Here is a 17,739-nt window from a genome sequence, read left to right as displayed (position 1 = left end):
GACGTGATCATTACTAATTGTTGTGGCAGATACTTTTGGAAATCTATCAGATGTTTATGTTTCTGTTGTCCTGTCAGGTTGCCATGCTTGATGTTAGTTCATCATCAGTTTTGTTCATTACGGATTGTTCATCCAGCTCAAGTTCCGAAATCACTTCTGTGGCTGTGAAAACATTGGGTAATGCTCTTGAAGACACTGTGGAACTAAGTGAAGAGGGAACAAGAAATGCATGTGTGAAGGAGGTTATTTCAGTATTAAACAGAGATGCAGAAGTAGTATTGCTTGATGGCTCCACTGGCAAAAAAATTAGCTCCCAGGCAAAACACCCAAAGGAGATGTCAACTGCTATATCTCTATATATTTTAGGCAAGCATGACTTTTTCATTTTTAATCAATTTATGTTAGCTCTGAATGAAAACATTTATGAAAAGGAAAAATGTCACTATGTTCATATAATTCTCTATTATCAATAACGAAAGTTATTAGCTTCTTACGGAACTTTTTTTGTTATCTGTAGATGGCATTACATCTGTCTCTGAAGAATCGCAAAAGCATTCGTCAATGCAAGACAGCGCCGTGCAGCCTGAAGATTTGATGCAGAAGTGTATTGATTCACAAATTTTACTTTGTTGTCAGGAGGGCTTGCATTTATTCTCCTTAAGTTCTATAATTCAGGTGCCTTTCTTTTACCATTCACTACTGCAGCATTTCCTGTTATTCTCCTAAATTCACCAGTTTGTAACAGATTATGTAATTATAGGGCGATATCAACCCTATACGTGAAGTGAAACTTGCTAAACCGTGTTCTAGGACTTCCATTCTTAAGAATGACATTGAAAATTTTGGACTGGTTTTAGTGTATCAGAATGGAGCAGTTGAAGTAAGGTAACATGTTTTTATTTGCATCTTTCTTTACTATCGTACTCTTCTCATGCATACCTTTAGCAGTGAGATGAACATTACTGTATTACAGACATGTTCCAATTGTACTCTTTTGGTGATGGATTTTATTTTTTCTTGAGATTACCAATTATTTTGAGACTCATTTGTTATTGTTCGAGTATTTGATGTATGTTTGTAGAAACTGTATGCTTAATCTCTTTCTCAGAAAAAAAAAAAACAAGAATGTATGGTTAATCTATCCAATCTCTTGCCAGGTCCTTGGTGGATCTTGCTGTCTTGGGAGAATCTTCATTAATGTCTATTCTTCGATGGAATTCCAAGATAAACGTGGATAAGATCATAAGTTCTCCTGGTAAAGCGATGATTTCACTGGTTGGTATTTTTTCAACTCTATTTCTCCATTCTGCTTAAAATATAGACTACTTGTTTTACTCTTGATACTGCTTGCCATTTACATTAGGAACTATGCTGTTGTCCATAACATTTCATTAGTATAGAGGACCTCTATGTTATGTTGAAACCAATAGAACTGATAACGGCTGCTTTCCCTTCCCACGTTCTAGATTATCGTTAGGAGTTAGGACAACATCTGATTCTCACCATAATGCTTTTACTCAGTTTATGGTGGTTGTAAATATTTTCCCGACAATTACAACTAGTTAACAGTCTATGACAATGTTTCAAGGTGTCAAGCAATTAGAAACGATCTTGGAAGAACAAGGCAGGATAACTTGGTACAATCTAAGGGGTTATGATAGGCTGCTAAGGGCTCAGTATTGACTTCACTCTTGATTGTGTTTTCTTTATTTATGCTAATATTTTTGCAAAGTGTTCTTACAATTTGTAGGTGAATGGGTCTGAATTTGCTGTCATTTCACTGTTGGCCTTTGGAAATGACTTCAGGTCTGTCACCCTCATTATATTCTGTCTTGCATGCAATCCCCATTCCTAAAATACTCGGGCTGAAGCCCAGAGTAAGATCAGAAGAGTTTCCCTACACATTCATGAGCTTTCTGTTCATGACACAAAGGATGACAATGACCTTTTACAGGGTTCCGGATGCCTTACCTTCACTTTATAAGAAATCTCTCACAACTGCTGTAGATGATGTCAGTGCATCCCAACATCAAAAGAAGAAACAGGTTCGTACAATGTGCTACCAGGTTCCCATTCTCTGTCTTTTGATAGACCTCTTATGGAAGGTCATTTTCTGCTTTATCTAGAATGTTACCACCAGTATTTTTGGTGGCATCGTGAAAGGGTTGAAAGGGCTTAAAGGACAGCAGGCTGCTGATTCTGTGAATGCTCGAGATGCTCTTGTTTCTCATCTGGAAAACATATTCTCAAGATTTCCTTTCTCAGACCCTACATACGTAACAGATGACCTTGGAAGCCTGGAACTGAAGTTAGGTATTTTTCCCTGGCCCTACTATGCCCATTCTTGAAAATGATTATGGTCCACTAGTACAGATATTCCCTCAACTGCCCGAGTTCTTCCATTGCAGATGATATTGAAATTGATGAACCTGTTCATGTTGCTTCATCATCTCTCAGCAGTGATGATGTCAAAATAGGTATTTTTTCATTCTATACAGTAAATAGAATCTTATTTCCTTCTTCTATCCTTGATGAATTTGTCGTTTTATTCCACTCATCCAGAAAAGGAAACCGATAGAGACAGGTTGTTGGAAGGTGGTTCTAGTGATGCCAAGCCAACAGCTAGAACTCGTGAAGAAATCATTGCTAAATATAGAAACAAGGGGGTAATATTATCCTACAAATATATCTCACGTTAAATAAACTGCATTTGGGCATCTTTATTTACTGACTTGCTTATAACTTGTAGGATGCGGCCTCTGCTGCATTACAGGCAAAAGATAAGCTTCTCGAGCGTCAGGAGAAACTTGATGTATGTCTATTTAAAGCAAGTTTATGTTAACTACCTCCTGCAATATGCATATGCATTTTTTGCCATGAGCCTAGACACCTGTAGTTGGTTACAATGAGCTGAATTCTCGCCTCCTAAAGTCTAGTATCATCACTTTACCTCCTTGGAAAGACATTTTTGTACTTAAAAGATACCTGGCTCTAATTTAGAAGACCTTGATGAGGCGTAGTTTGTGATATTGTTTTAGATCACACCAATCTTTTTCTTAATTTAAATTGGACAATGGACTTCTTGAGTGCATGGTGTTTAGGCCAGAAACTTCAGTGGGTTGACTGAACATCATGAATAATTCCCCCCTCCCCATATGTCGTAAGTTTGTTATTATTTGATGGAAATGAAATAAATTTAATTAGTGATGTGTCAGTAGAAATTAGTAAACACCATTTAGTGAACGTTGAACGTTGAACCCCGGCTTTATCTTTCTATGGTCTTGTTCTAGTAAAATCTGCCTAATAACAATGATGTTGAGTTGAAATTCTGATACGTGTCCCACATACTTTGTTGTACCAGAGGCTCAGTAGAAACACTGAAGAATTACAAAATGGTGCGGAGAACTTTGCGGATCTTGCAGGTGAGCTTGTCAAAGCCATGGAGAAACGCAAGTGGTGGAACCTCTAATAGACGCAGAAAAGGCATAATTGTACATATTATAAACGTGTATCATACATTACTCTCTGTATGTTAAATAAATGCTACAGAAAAAGCAAAATTGACTAATTTGTTGGAGGTCACCTCAAATAAACATTAACTGTTGATTTAGTCGGAGAAGAAAAAAGTGAGAATTCATATCACATGCTCTATAAACTGACCACAACAATGGACGGCAGTTGCCATAAATCGCACTTTGTGATTTAGAGTATGCCGTCAAACATCACATGGCGGAGAATTTTGTTCACTTTTAGTTTTATGTCATCTTCGGACCGGCCATTAATGAACTATCTACTCTTTCCGTCCATCTTTACTCGTCCGCTAACAATACTTTTCTCATTTATAAAATCAATAAGTAATTTATTATTTTCTATCTATTTTACCCTTGCTATTAAAAGTTACTCCCTCCATTCCATATTAATTAAATTTTTGAGGTGTTTCACACCCTTTAAGAAAAATAGATTAAGGCATAAATTAAATATAGTTTTCCATTTTTACCCTTTTTAATTATTGTCAAATTTATGATTAAAATAACTAAATATTAATTTATCACTAATTCCAATACTAACTAATGAAGGGTAAAATTGGAAGAACACTCTAAATGTAGTCTTGAAAAGTAAACAATTCAGTTAATTTGAAAAATGAAAAATGTCTCAACAATTCAATTAATATGGAATGGAGGGACTATTCATTTTTCAACGTTTAGATGATTTATATTTAGAGGGGTGATTTGATAAAATTATCCTCATTATTTTAAGGCTTTTTAATTTTTGTGTCAAATTAATAGTAGACAACTATTGTTGGATCGACAATTTTCAGAATTGATTATTTCCGTATTGAAGTTTGAAAAAGTCCCAAACTTTGATTCATTGCGGTCAATTGTTTTTTATTCCATCTGTAATGTTCCTTTTTATTAATAAAAAGAAAAAAAACGTTTGTTTGGACGGTTGTTACTTGTTGTATTGTATTGTATTGTTAGTTTAAATGAAATGTTTGTTTTTACTTAAATTTGATTGTATTGTATGGTTTAAATTCATATTTAGGTAATTACAAAAAGACTTATTTTATGTTAGGACTGATTTGGTGTGATGGCATTGTTATTTTAATATTTTCTTTTTCTTTTTGTTTTTATTTATTATTTAATAATATATTTCATCTTTTATCCTACCTTTTCACAATAACTCTATCTCGTATTCTAATTTTCTTGTAGGTTTATCATTCAAATTATGAAGTATGATATTATGTAACAACAGCGAACATATATCTATTCAAACACTATATATTCATTAAATTAAAACAATATAATACGATACATTATAAAACAACAATATGTAATCCAAACAAAGTGTAGTTTGTTTTCATCACAAAACTATGCCTCTCCTCGTTCACAAATCACAAGTGCTTTCGCTACAATTGTATGTATTATCTAGGAGGACCAACCCTCACAAGCCAACAATTTTATCACAATACAGCTCATAAATATAAATTGCAGCATAGTGGTCTAGATCTGGGAAAACCATACAAACTACCTCCTAAAAGTAAACTAATTATTTTGATTTATCCTTCTTACTGCATCTGTCCACTTTTAATTATCATAATTTCCTATTTTTAGAGTTAAATTATAAAAACTTTGACTAATATTTTACGATGTATTTTTTCATCATATTGATATGCAATATACTTTTCGTATAGTTTTTGAATATCTAATTTACTTTTAAAATATCAAATTAATATGATCTAATTTAACTTTGAAAATTAGTCAAATTAACTTTTAAAAAATCTTACATGACAAATAAAAGTAGACATAGAGAGTATTAATTTTGTCAATACCTCTACAATAGAAAACATTTACCCAAATACCCGTTAGTTTGCACACTAAAGCAGTGCTCCTTTCTTCTTCTTCTTCTTCTTTTATCCTTTCCTTTATTGTTTTTTTGTCATTACAATTATTGATTTTGTCATTTTCTCATTTATTATTTTTATACCTTATTAAATATATCACTAGTAATATTTTTTTTAATTATCTTTTCCTTCTGGTTAAGTTAGTTTATATTCTTTTTTTTTTATTTTGTTTTTTTCTATATTTTTGTCTTTTTCTAAAATATAGAAAAATATTAACTAATTACTTTTAGATTAAAAAGAAAATTAAATAACTAAGACTATAATAAGAAATAATTAGAGAAACACTACAGAAGTGGTTTACTGAATGATCAGAGTAGCCATGAATGATAATATGCCGGTATAAAGATATAATGTGATGATATCATGAAAGATCAAGAAGTGTCTCACTAGAGAATTAAAGAAGATCGGAAGGTTATCATGATATACGGTATCTTGGAAGACTAAGACATCTATCGTCAAAGGAATAAAATATACATCAATGATACCATGCAGTATATAGATATACTATAATGGTATTAAGGAGGATTGAGAAATCTTACTATAGGACTAGAGTAGACCTCAATGATATCGTGACAATATATAGATATACACTATGATTTTATGGGTGGGGGTGGGGGGGGGGGGGGGGTCTAAAGAATGTTTCACTGAAGGATTGAAGGAGACCTCAATCATACCATGTCAATATAAAGATATTGTTATAGTATAACGAAGGATTGAAGAGTGTCTCACAAAAGGACTGGAGCAAACATAAAGGATACCTCACAATATATATTGTCATAGTATCATTGATAACTGAAGGATTGAAGGAGACCTCAATTATACCATGTCAATATAAAGATATTGTTATAGTATAACGAAGGATTGAAGATTGTCTCACAAAAGGACTAGAGCAAACATGAAGGATACCTCACAATACATATTGTCATAGTATCATTGATAACTGAAGCAGACTTTGACGATACCATAACAATATATAAATATATTTTTATGGTATCATTAAGGATTTAAACATGGCTTAAGTCATCTGCAGTCCCTTAAAGTTGTCCGCATAACTCATTGAGACACCTCAACTAGGGCTAGTACCTATTGAACACCTCTACCAATCAAGATTTGAATCGTTTAAGCATTTTTTACCTACATGGAAAAATGTTTATGAGTCACCCAAAAGGCGAGCGTGATTCCTTTTTTCTCCCATCTAATCTATGCATTTAACTCCCCCGATGTTAAAAGAAACGGTCATTTCTCTTCTTCCCTAAATCCATTGTTAGAACTAGGGGTGTACATAGGTCGGGTTGGTTTGGTATTTTATTTTAAAAAATCAAACCAATTATGTCGGTTTATTAAATTAATAAACCAAATCAAACCAATATAAAATCGGTTCTTTCAATTTTGATTTTAGTCGATTCTTTCGATTTTATCGATTTGTCAGTTTTCTCGATTTTTTTAAAGAATATTTAGGTTTTACGATAGGAGAAGTCAATATTCATCTATCCATCTTTATTTTGTAGAAGCTGGAGGTGTTTTAGTACAGGGAATTGGCTTTATTCTACATTTGGACAACTATCATTGTATATGACCTGCACTCAATGTAGCAGTATGTTTATCTACCCATCTGCAATATCTTTATTAGGACTTAGGAGTGTACAAATGAACAAAGCTTTGTACCTCCATAACCCAACATCCTGACAACTATTCAATAACCATTTCATTTCAATCTGATTTCTACAAGTTTTGAGTATCAAGATCCTCACATGATCAGCAGGAGCAAATTTCTTATAAAAAAATAAGTCTATTTAACATTGAAAATTAAAAACACAACAGTTCACATCATGTTTGTAAAAAATCCTCTTAGAAACCCAACAACAGAACTACTAAGCTACTTCAATAATCTTCAACCACCATGATGCAGCTGCATAGTTTCTTCATCCAAACTAATATATACTCAAAAGGTCACCTAGACATACATTCTGAAAGAAAGAAAATTATCAGCACGTGAACGAGTAACTAGACTTGTAAAAGTAACTTTGTTAGATAATAAAGAAATATAAAACGCTATTTCAATGAAGGGGAAGGAAATACCTATATATCACTAGAATTGCAAAAAGCTATTTCATTAAACTAATCGATACTCAAAGGAGCACCTGGACATTCTGGAAGGAAAAGAATTATTAGCACATAAATGAGTAATTAGATATTGAATCACTTTTCAACTCAACTTTCTTAGATAGCAACTAGCATAAAGTTGTTTTCAAAGTAGAAAATTAATAGCAAAAATGGAAAATTAAGAATTAAATTAGTAAATTACCTTTTTCAACTTCTTCAATTTTCTAAACTTCCTCCAAATAATCTTGACCCTTTCATTCTTTAGAAGGTGACTGTATCCATTGTTGAGTGCAAATAAGAGCTTCTACTGTCTTTGGTGGTAAAGAACTCCGATATGAATCAAGAATACGACCACATTTACTGAAAGTTGATTCAGATGCAACAGTGGACACAGGAATAGAAAGAACATCCCTTGCCATTTTTGAAATAGTTGGATATCTATTTGATGAAGCTTTCCACCAAGTCAAGATATTAAAATCTTTTGGCTTCTCTACATTATCCATCAAATATTGATCAAACTCAGATTTTTTTCCAGTAATTTCCTCTTCTTCTAAATGTTTCTCCCATTGATCATGCAATATATCATCAACTTCACCCATCATGTTAATGTCACCTCCAATATTATCAGTAAAAGTTCCAGTCGAAGAATTATTATAGTGATTATACAAGCGTTTCAAGACACCTTCCACATTATATGCCTTTACTTTTCCCAGTAAAGAGCCATATGATTTGCTAAGAATAAAATTGACATATCGCATCTTATACCTAGGATCCAACACAATATCAATGAACAACAACATGTTCAAATTCTCGGGTTTCTCAATATTCTCCCAATATTTTCAAACTTAACCTTCATCATTCCAGCCATGTCAATCAAAATAAGATCTTCACTACAAGAGTACTTCAGTATAGAACTTCGAACATTAAAAAATCCATGGAAGAATAAATTTGAAGTAACATTATGCTCCCTGAAAATTTTAAAGTAGACTGATAGAAGATTTTAAGAAACTTTATAAAACCTTTCACAAGCTGCCAATCATTTGTAGTTGGATGTCCTTTCAATTCACTTTGAAGACAATACTTTCGATAGTTATGATCATCCACGTACATTCTTGCAAAGGCCTTTTCAAAATTTACAGCAGTTTCTAACATCATATATGTAGAATTCCACCTTGTTTCAACATCCAGACTTAAGACACCGTGAGTGTTTAGCTTAGCCTTCTCAACATATGACTTGAAAGAGGCAAATCTAGATGCAGAAGACTTGACATATTTCAGTGCATTCATTATGCGAGAAATTGACTCAATTTGTTCATCTAAACCTTCTTTTACAATTATGTTCAAAATATGAGCATTACATCTAACATGTAAAAACTCATTTCTCAATATGACCCCTTTCCAATCATCAATACGTGTCTTCAAATGATTAATGGCAGCATCATTGGCAGATGCATTATCCAGAGTCACTGTAAACAAGTTTTCAATTTTCCAATCCAACAAACATGCTTCAATACCTTTAGCTATAGTCTCACCCTTGTGATTCGGAGTTTGAAAAAAATAAAGAATCTTCTTCTGTAAGTTCCATTCATTATCAATCCAACGAGCAGTCACAACCATATAAGTCAAATTTTGAAGTGATGTCCATGTATCACTAGTAATACATATATGTTGATTCTTGACAAGTTTTTTAAGCTTCTTTCTCTCTTCTTGATAAATCTTCAAACAGTGTCTAGCCACAGTTACCTGTGAAGGTAATTCAAAATTAGGAAAAAGCTTTGGCTATCAATTTTTTTAAACCTTCCCCTTCAACAACTTTAAATGGTTGTTCATCAATAATGACAAATTCGGCGATGGCCCTCCTGATATCCTCCACATTGTACACAACCTTTTCAATAGAACTTGTTCCATTTTCTTTCCCCCCCCCCTACTTTGATAGGTACAAATTTCAAAGTTGTTTGTCTTCTATCAACAAATCTAAAGGGAGATTTGAGACATTTGTCATTTAAATGTGACCACAATACATAAGTTCCATTTGTTTTTGTCTCAGCAGCAAAATGTTTTACACAATAGTTACATTTTGCTCTCTGTTTACCTCCTTTAGCAATAAATTTAGCAAAGTGATCCCAAATTTGTGACGTTTCTCTTCCATTATTACCATCTGTAGGATTGGAATCTATAGGGGTTGTTCTTTTTTGCTTTCTAGGAGGAGTGTGGAGATGAGGAGTGCTTTTACCTTTCTTTTGAGGTATTGATACAATCGGAGAACTGTCGATAATCATTTCTACATCTACTCTAGCCGTAATCTCCATCTAAGAAAGCGAAACACAAAAAATTAAAACTTGTCGTAGCAGTAGCCAGCAACGATTCAAAATAAGGTTACTCTTTGTGAAATAGTATACTTTGTTTGAAGATATTGTTAGTGACGATTTTCATTTATAAATTTACATTCGCAAGAAAAAGGAAGATAAAAACAAACCTGACTATCACCAAATAGATGAGCTGATGAATGAGGAGAATGAGAAGATAAAGGATTGAGGAGCTCTCTGGAAAGTGGAAAGACTGGAAAGTAGAAAGTGAGAAAGTGAGAATAGTGACTAGTTTCTAGGGTTTTAACTTTTAAGTTTATATTGGGCTTGGATCATATATCTAATTTACAAGTTATAAGCCCAAATCTGAATATATATCTAATTTGTACATATTGAAAATTAATAAAACTAATTTTAAAATATTTACAAAATAGATTATATGAATATTTCTTATGTATAAAAAATTAAAATTATATATGCATTATGTCGGTTTGGATTGGATTCGGTTTGACTTTTTTTTATTAATACCAAACCAAGAGTGGTCGATTTTTTTTTCAACGCCAAACCAGTCAAACCAAACCATAAGTCGGTTTTTTTTCTCGGTTTGACTTGGTTCATCGGTTCGGTTTGACATTACGGTTTGGTATGTACACCCCTAGTTAGAACCCTAAATCCCCAATTCTCTCTTCTTTCTCTAAATCCCCAACGTTTCTCTTGTTTCTCTCTTCTAAATCAAACCCTCTTCTCCATTTTTTCTTTTATGAAATGTAGCATAATTTAGTGAATAACGAGGAAGTTGATATATGTAAATGTAGTAATTATTGTCTACCAAAAACTTTGAGGATTCCATTAAATCCAGATCGTCGATTTTTTGGATGCAAAACATCAAAGGTTTGTATATATTTTGCCACGCTCCGAGCCTATACCTTGGACGTGACTGGAACTAAAGAACCATTTCTGATCCCCAAGCGAACCATTGGCCTGGCTACATGACTTACATGACATTAAACAATATGCAGAAGCTTAAATATGTGAACAATTGAACATTTAAGAAAGTCTTAAAATACTGTCTTTGTAAAATGCTTAACATGAACCATGAGTTAAACAGAGAATCCTGAGAAAACAATGGAAAACACCTACTCAATCTGTCTACGAAGCCTCTAACAATGTGAGATGAATGTCGAGACAAGACCCACGACATCTCCTAAAGCTACTAACTGAAATGAAATGGAGTTCCCTGAAAGTAAGGAGGCCTCACCAAATGATGTCTGCGAGTGGATAATGATCTCAACGATTCTCATGTTAATGATCCTGAATACATGTAACTGCATCATAAAATGATGCAGGTCGAATGACGTCAGCACATTGAATGTACTGTTACGTGAAAAGGTTATAGTAAAAATAATTTGGCTTTGAAGGACTGTAACAACATAACTAGATTAATACATGAATATGAAGTGAAAAACCATTTAAGCTTTACAATATAATATGCAATGAAAGTAACATGAAAATAACATACTTTACTTGTGGGGAGTTTCTCTAACCCACAACCATTACCATAAGCCTAGCAATAATACAACGTTTCGCCTCACGTTGCCAGGGTCACCCTATACTTTGCCGGGGTATAGAATGATATCGTGATTATGGATCCATCTAATTGGCCTTATCAGAGGCAGTGAGGAGTCACATGAAGAGTCAATGATATCATATCCTACGTTGGCTACGTAGTTCTGTGGGACTTCCGAATCATAAGAGACTCTAACCTAACTTGGTGCTCGATACTACTCCCAAAATAATAGATATAACATTATGCTCAATTCACCCATTACAATGAATGGAATTCTTACTTGATTGAAATACTTTTCAAACATTAGACATGTTTACATTCTTGAAAACATGTACTTTTGAACTTATCTTTCAAGTTCAATAATCAACATAGATACATAAGTATACATTTATTTATATAAATAGCATTTGAAAACTCTTAAGTGTTTATAAAATAAAACCTTTGAACTTTTCTCTTAACTTTACCTAGACTTGAAAATGTGAGTTTAAGAACGATGATTGGAATATACATAAGATCTTTCAATGATTAATGGAGGTTTAGATAGTTGATAATAAGAAGAGAACGACAACTCAACTCAAAGGAACAAGTACAAACGAGAACAGAGAAGGAACCATTTACTGGGGTCTGATTGGGCGCACTGTTGGTGCGTCATGCCAAACTCTTATTTACTGGGGGTTTGATTGGGCACATTGCTGGCGCATCGCACTAGGCCCCCATTTACTGGGGGTCTAATTGGGCGCACTATTGGCGCGTTGCGCCAGGCCCCACCCCAAACCCATAATTTTGATGAGTTTTTCTTGTTCAATTCATGACCTAACCCACTTGGAATCGAATGATTCATTCCCCAACTCATTTAGATTCATAAACCCCACGAAATTCATCAAAAAAATCACTCAATTTACACCAAGAACAACAATCATTCGCAAAACCCTCACTTTAACAATCCAATATGACTCCATTGATAAAGAATGAAGTACAACCTTAAGAATTCCTCAAGAACCTATATATAACAATTTCATGGATGATTTACTAAAAGAAATACATGTTTGGCATGAGGATGAACATATCCATCACTATGAGAAACCTCACGTACCTCGAAAGAACCAAGTTCTTGGCGATTTCCCCAAAACCTTGAAAAACTTATTCAAATCTCCTCATTTTTCCTCTTGAACTTTGCCCTAACTTGCTTAAACGTTGTTTGAGAGATTAAAATTGATTTCAGTCGGCTTAGACCCCTATTTGAGTGAGTCAAAATGTGTGGACTTAATGGCGTAAGGAAAATACCAAAATACCCCTCCTTAAAATGGATGAAAAGCTCTATCTAGAGAGGCTGCACTCAAATGGGTATATCTCCTTCATCCAAACTCAGAATTTAGTAAACTTGGTGGCATTGGAAAGAGGACTTAACGACATTCGATTTGATACCTCATGGGCCACCTAACTCATCATGTCCTAAAAGTTATGGTTATTTGAAGTTGACCCAAACTTACAATTTGAAGAGTAACTTGCATGACTCTAAATTTGGTTCTTTCAACTTTAGCTCTTTCTAAGTCCGAGGTGTTACAATATCTCCCCTTTGGGAACATTCTTCCTTGAATGAGATTACTCTAAGCAAAAAAAGAAAAATATGAAACATCTAATAACTCCAACTCGAGTACACATTATGCAACTTACATACACTTAACACATCAACTTAACGAGTACCAAGAAAAGAGTTTGTACCTTGGTTTGGAATTTCTCTGGAAGCAAAGAGATGCGGGTATCTCTTCTTCATATCCTCCTCAGCCTCCCAAGTAGCTTCCTCAATAAATTGGTTCCTCCATAAGACCTTGACCGATGCCACCTCATTGGTTCTTAGCTTGTGAACCTGATGATCAAGAATCTGAACGGGTATCTCTTCATAAAATAAGTTATCCTTAATACCAATATTCTTAGTAGGTATAATAAGTAAAGGATCGACCATACACTTCTACATACAAATGTGAAACACCGGATGGACTGTTGTTAACACTGGTGGTAGCTCCAACTTTTAAGCTACATTGCCAACTCTCTTGGATATCCTGTAAGGACCAATATATCGGAGAATTAGCTTCCCCTTTATACCAAATCTCATAACACCCTTCATAGGTGAAACTTTCAAGTAAACCCAATCATCCACCCCAAACAAGTCTCTTCTCCTAACATTTGTATAGGATTTCTGACGACTTTGCGCTATCTTCAACCTTTCTTGAATGATCTTCACCTTCTCCATGGATTGATGAACTAAGTCTGGCCATATCAACCCATCTTCCCCAACCTCAAACCATACAATAGGATATCTACATCTTCTCTCATAAAGAGCCTCATAAGGATCCATTTGGATGTTGAAGTGATAACTGTTGTTGTAAGCAAACTCTATGAGAGGTAAGTGATCATCCCAATTACCTTTGAAATCGATCACACAAGACCTCCACATATCCTCTAATGTCTGAAACGTACACTCTGCTTGGCCATCAATCTGAGAATGAAAAACAGTACTCAAGTTTACCTTCGAACCCAAACCTTTCTAGAAAGACTTCAAAAATTATGCGGTGAATTGTGCACCTCTATCTGAAATGATCGACACATGAACCCATGAAGTCAGACTATCTCTTGAATATACAGTCTGGCATAATGTTCTCTTGAATAGGTAGTCTTTTTCGGCAAGAAATGGGTTGATTTAGTCGTCCGGTCTACAATCACCCAAATCAAATCACGTTGCCTGCGAGACCGCGACAAACTAGTAATGAAATCCATATTGATCATCTCCCACTTCCATTCCAGAATCTCTATATTCTGAGCCATACCACCGGGTCTTTGGTGCTCTACCTTGACTTGTTGACAATTAAGGCACTTAGCAACGAACTCTGCAGTACACCTCTTCATACTACTCCACCAATATACTTCCCTCAAGTCACGATACATCTTTGTGGAACTAGGATGGGATGAATACTATGAGCTATGAGCTTCTTCCATGATACTCTCTTGGATTTCATCCATCCTAGGTATACACAATCTACCTTGATATCTAAATACACCATATCCCCATTGTTCAAAAACCATCACCTTTTGCTTATGAACATTTGCCTTTGATTCAAGAAAAGCAGACTCTTGTTTCTCATTCACTTCAGACACTAGTAATGATTCAACCACATTCATCATCATCACTCCGCCTTCATTGGATTAACCGGACTCTTAATCATGCAAGTATGTGTACGTCTTTGGCCAATTCTCTCTTGTTTTCCTCAACATAGGCAGTACTACCCATAAACAACCTGCTCAAAGCATCAACAACAACATTAGCTTTACCTGAATGATAGAGAATGCTCATGTCATAATCCTTGAGTAACTCTAACCACCTCCTCTGTCTGAGGTTAAGCTCTTTCTGACTGAAAACATATTGGAGACTCTTGTGATCGATGAATACATCAACATGCATGAACACTATAGATATAGTGACATCATATTTTCAAAGAAAATACAACAGCTGCCAACTCGAGATCATGAGTCAGGTAATTCTTCTCATGAATCTTAAGTTGTCTGGAGGCATAAGCTATAACTTTGCCATTTTGTATCAATACACAACCAAGTCCAACTCTGGACGCATCACAATACACAGCAACGCCTTGTGTACAATTTGAAGTTGACCCAAAACTTACAATTTGAAGAGTAACTTACATGACTCTAAATTTGGTTCTTTCAACTTTAGCTCTTTCTAAGCCTGAGATGTTACATATTCGAACAAACACTAGTGTTATTGAATTATTTGAAAAAATCAAAAATTTATATATTTACTATTGTTATGTGGTTTGTAGGAAAATGGTGGTTTTGGATATTTTAGATGGATTGATCCGTCGCTTGAAAATGTTGATGAATCATCTAGATTTGCGTCGTCCTTAATGAATAGATGATGAAAATTTGATTGATCGACTAAAGAGAAAAGTGAAAAAGCTTGAAGAAGAAAGAGATTTTTTGAAATTTCAATTGAATGAAAATGAAGATAAGATGATGGTATTGAACAAGAAGCTAAAGGAAGTTAAACTCCAAAGGGATTGAAAATATCAAATTTAACCGACTTGTGATTGTTTTTCTTTGTATGCCAACTATAAAATGGTTCTTTAATATGGTATAGTTTATAGTAGTTCAATATTGTAGTACTTAATTGTTTAGTTTTATAGTAGTTAGGCGGCTAATCTAGACTAATTAGTTTTGTACTTAATTGGTCAGTTTTGTGATAGTTAAGCCTATGTTAAGTTCATATTTTGTATCAAATTGGAAGGTTGAATGTGACTTGATCAGTCTCTTTTGTATCACGAATTGGTAGCAGTTGTATTTGTGCTACTAAAACTTGTAGGAATATCGTTGCCAATATTGAGCCATCCGAAGATTAGGCTAGTCATAAAATTGTAACTTGCCCTGTGTTATAGAAAAACAGAGCAATTTTCCAAACCAATTAGTTCAGGGATCGAATAATCTTATTGAGAAGTTTGTGTAGTTAATTTTGCCACAAGAAGAAGGGATACATTAAGAGATAGTCTAGGCTATAGAGCTTGTTATGAATGTAACAAATAGAAAAATAACAAAATTATATTGAGCTAATAACACAAAGGCATGGTTCAAAAATACATAACACTAGTTGTTGTTCAAAAATGCATTACACTTATTGCTTATATTTTAAGGCCCTTTTAAGGCCATTAAGACAACCTAGAGTCAACTGATAGCCATAGTCTTTCTAATACAAATGCATGGTTCAAAAATACATTACACGAGTTGTTCAAAATACACTAAAGATTAAATTGTGGAAGACCCTTTTAACAGAGGCCAAAATCATAACAACTTTCTAGATGAACTACTTCTTGGAGGTTCCACAAGATCCTTTGTTTTTCTTGTTTGCTTTCATTTGTTGCAATTGTGATGTGAAGTGTTGACTGCATCTTTTCCCTTTAATTTTAGGCCACAGGGTCTAAAGCCAATATTTATATTGGTTGGTGAAGCACTCTTCAATTTTGTTGGCCCATGTAGAATCTTCTCACTTGATGTACCAGGCTGTAATAGAAAAAAGAAAGTGTAAGATAAGGCAAGATCAGAATATACACCAAAACAAAGTAAACATATTAAGTGAACATACATTAAATACTTGGGCTCTAGTTGTAAGATCAAAGTAAACACCAAAACTAGTTGTAGGCCTTCTGTTTCCTCTAGTAGCAGTAGAAAATGAGGCAGAACTATATGGTCTCTTGTGACTTAATAAAGGTGGCAGTTAACTAGAAGAATTATCTCTTTCAATAACAAATGGGGCCCCTTTTGCATTAGCTTTTTTTCTCCTCAATCCTCTTCCAGTTCCAACTTGCACCCTTTTTTGAGGAAGTCTTGGCACAGATGTTGTGTCACCACAAATAGAGCTTGGTTAACTTGATTGTGTTGTTGCATATGTACTTCTGAAAGTAGAGTGTGATGGACCTCTCATTCTAAACTATATAGCATAAATAAATATATATATGAATAACTTGTAGAACAAACATTACAGGCAAATGAATATATAAATCTAATCTTACTCCTGTTTGAGTAGCTCTTGGCACAACAATAGTGTCACCACAAACAAAATTTTGTTGACTTAATTGTGCTCTAGCTTATTGAACAGAAATAAGGAGATATGAATAACTTGTACAATAGAAATTAAATGCAAATGAATATTTAAATCTAATCTTACTCATGTTTGAGAGTAACTTTATTGACTTGAATTTCTCTGACTATCAGGTTGAGAAATGCTCCCCCTCTCATACTATGTCACCACAAAATATATGATTATAATATGTATAAACTTTAAGCAATTTACAAATCTGAAATGAATTATTACTTACTCTTGCACACACGGCTTTGTTATGACTAATTTTCTTGTATATGGAACATGTCATCTTTACTCCATTTTTTGAAAGTTCACCACATTTCTTTGGCTCATCCTTACTATTTCTTCTGTTTTTGTCAGGTCTTCCTAACATTAAACTTGACTTAGGAGGCTCTATTGGTGGATTTGTAGTGTCAGACCACATCATCATATTGAAAATAGGTTGGATGAAATGGTTGTAAGACTTGAGAAATGTTTCTTTCTTATACCAGTGCTCTATGTGTTGATCAGGATCTTGATTCAAGTAATAATGAGCATAAATAACATGAGGGAAAGGAATACTTCTCAACATCCACAACCTACGATCACAATGCTTCTTGTCCAAGTGAACAACAAATGAATATCCCCCCCCCCCTCAACTAATTTCAAAATCATTTACCTCATTCCATTAAACTTTACACTTGTTAGAATACTCATCGTCTTTTTTTAGTATTGTCCT

At 34.1% G+C, this 17,739-nt stretch overlaps 1 protein-coding gene across 1 annotated transcript in view; it reads left to right on the top strand.

Annotated features, from left to right (window-relative positions):
- Positions 1-17,739, top strand: part of LOC125837627 (uncharacterized) — a 46,605-nt gene that overhangs the window by 18,400 nt on the left and 10,466 nt on the right. Inside the window, exons 14-24 of the mRNA XM_049516722.1 lie at positions 78-366; positions 518-675; positions 761-885; positions 1,158-1,275; positions 1,751-1,806; positions 1,955-2,045; positions 2,127-2,313; positions 2,409-2,477; positions 2,563-2,666; positions 2,750-2,812; positions 3,362-3,471. Coding sequence (XP_049372679.1) covers positions 78-366; positions 518-675; positions 761-885; positions 1,158-1,275; positions 1,751-1,806; positions 1,955-2,045; positions 2,127-2,313; positions 2,409-2,477; positions 2,563-2,666; positions 2,750-2,812; positions 3,362-3,469 — 1,368 coding nt within the window. The 3' untranslated portion in view covers positions 3,470-3,471. The remainder of the gene's footprint in view (positions 1-77; positions 367-517; positions 676-760; positions 886-1,157; positions 1,276-1,750; positions 1,807-1,954; positions 2,046-2,126; positions 2,314-2,408; positions 2,478-2,562; positions 2,667-2,749; positions 2,813-3,361; positions 3,472-17,739) is intronic.

Source organism: Solanum verrucosum, unplaced genomic scaffold, assembly GCF_900185275.1.
Source record: "Solanum verrucosum unplaced genomic scaffold, falcon-dt-bn FXZP01000156.1, whole genome shotgun sequence".
NCBI classification, from domain to species: domain Eukaryota; kingdom Viridiplantae; phylum Streptophyta; class Magnoliopsida; order Solanales; family Solanaceae; genus Solanum; species Solanum verrucosum.
Note: the sequence above shows the minus strand (reverse complement) of the source record. Positions and strands in the feature narration are given on the sequence as shown.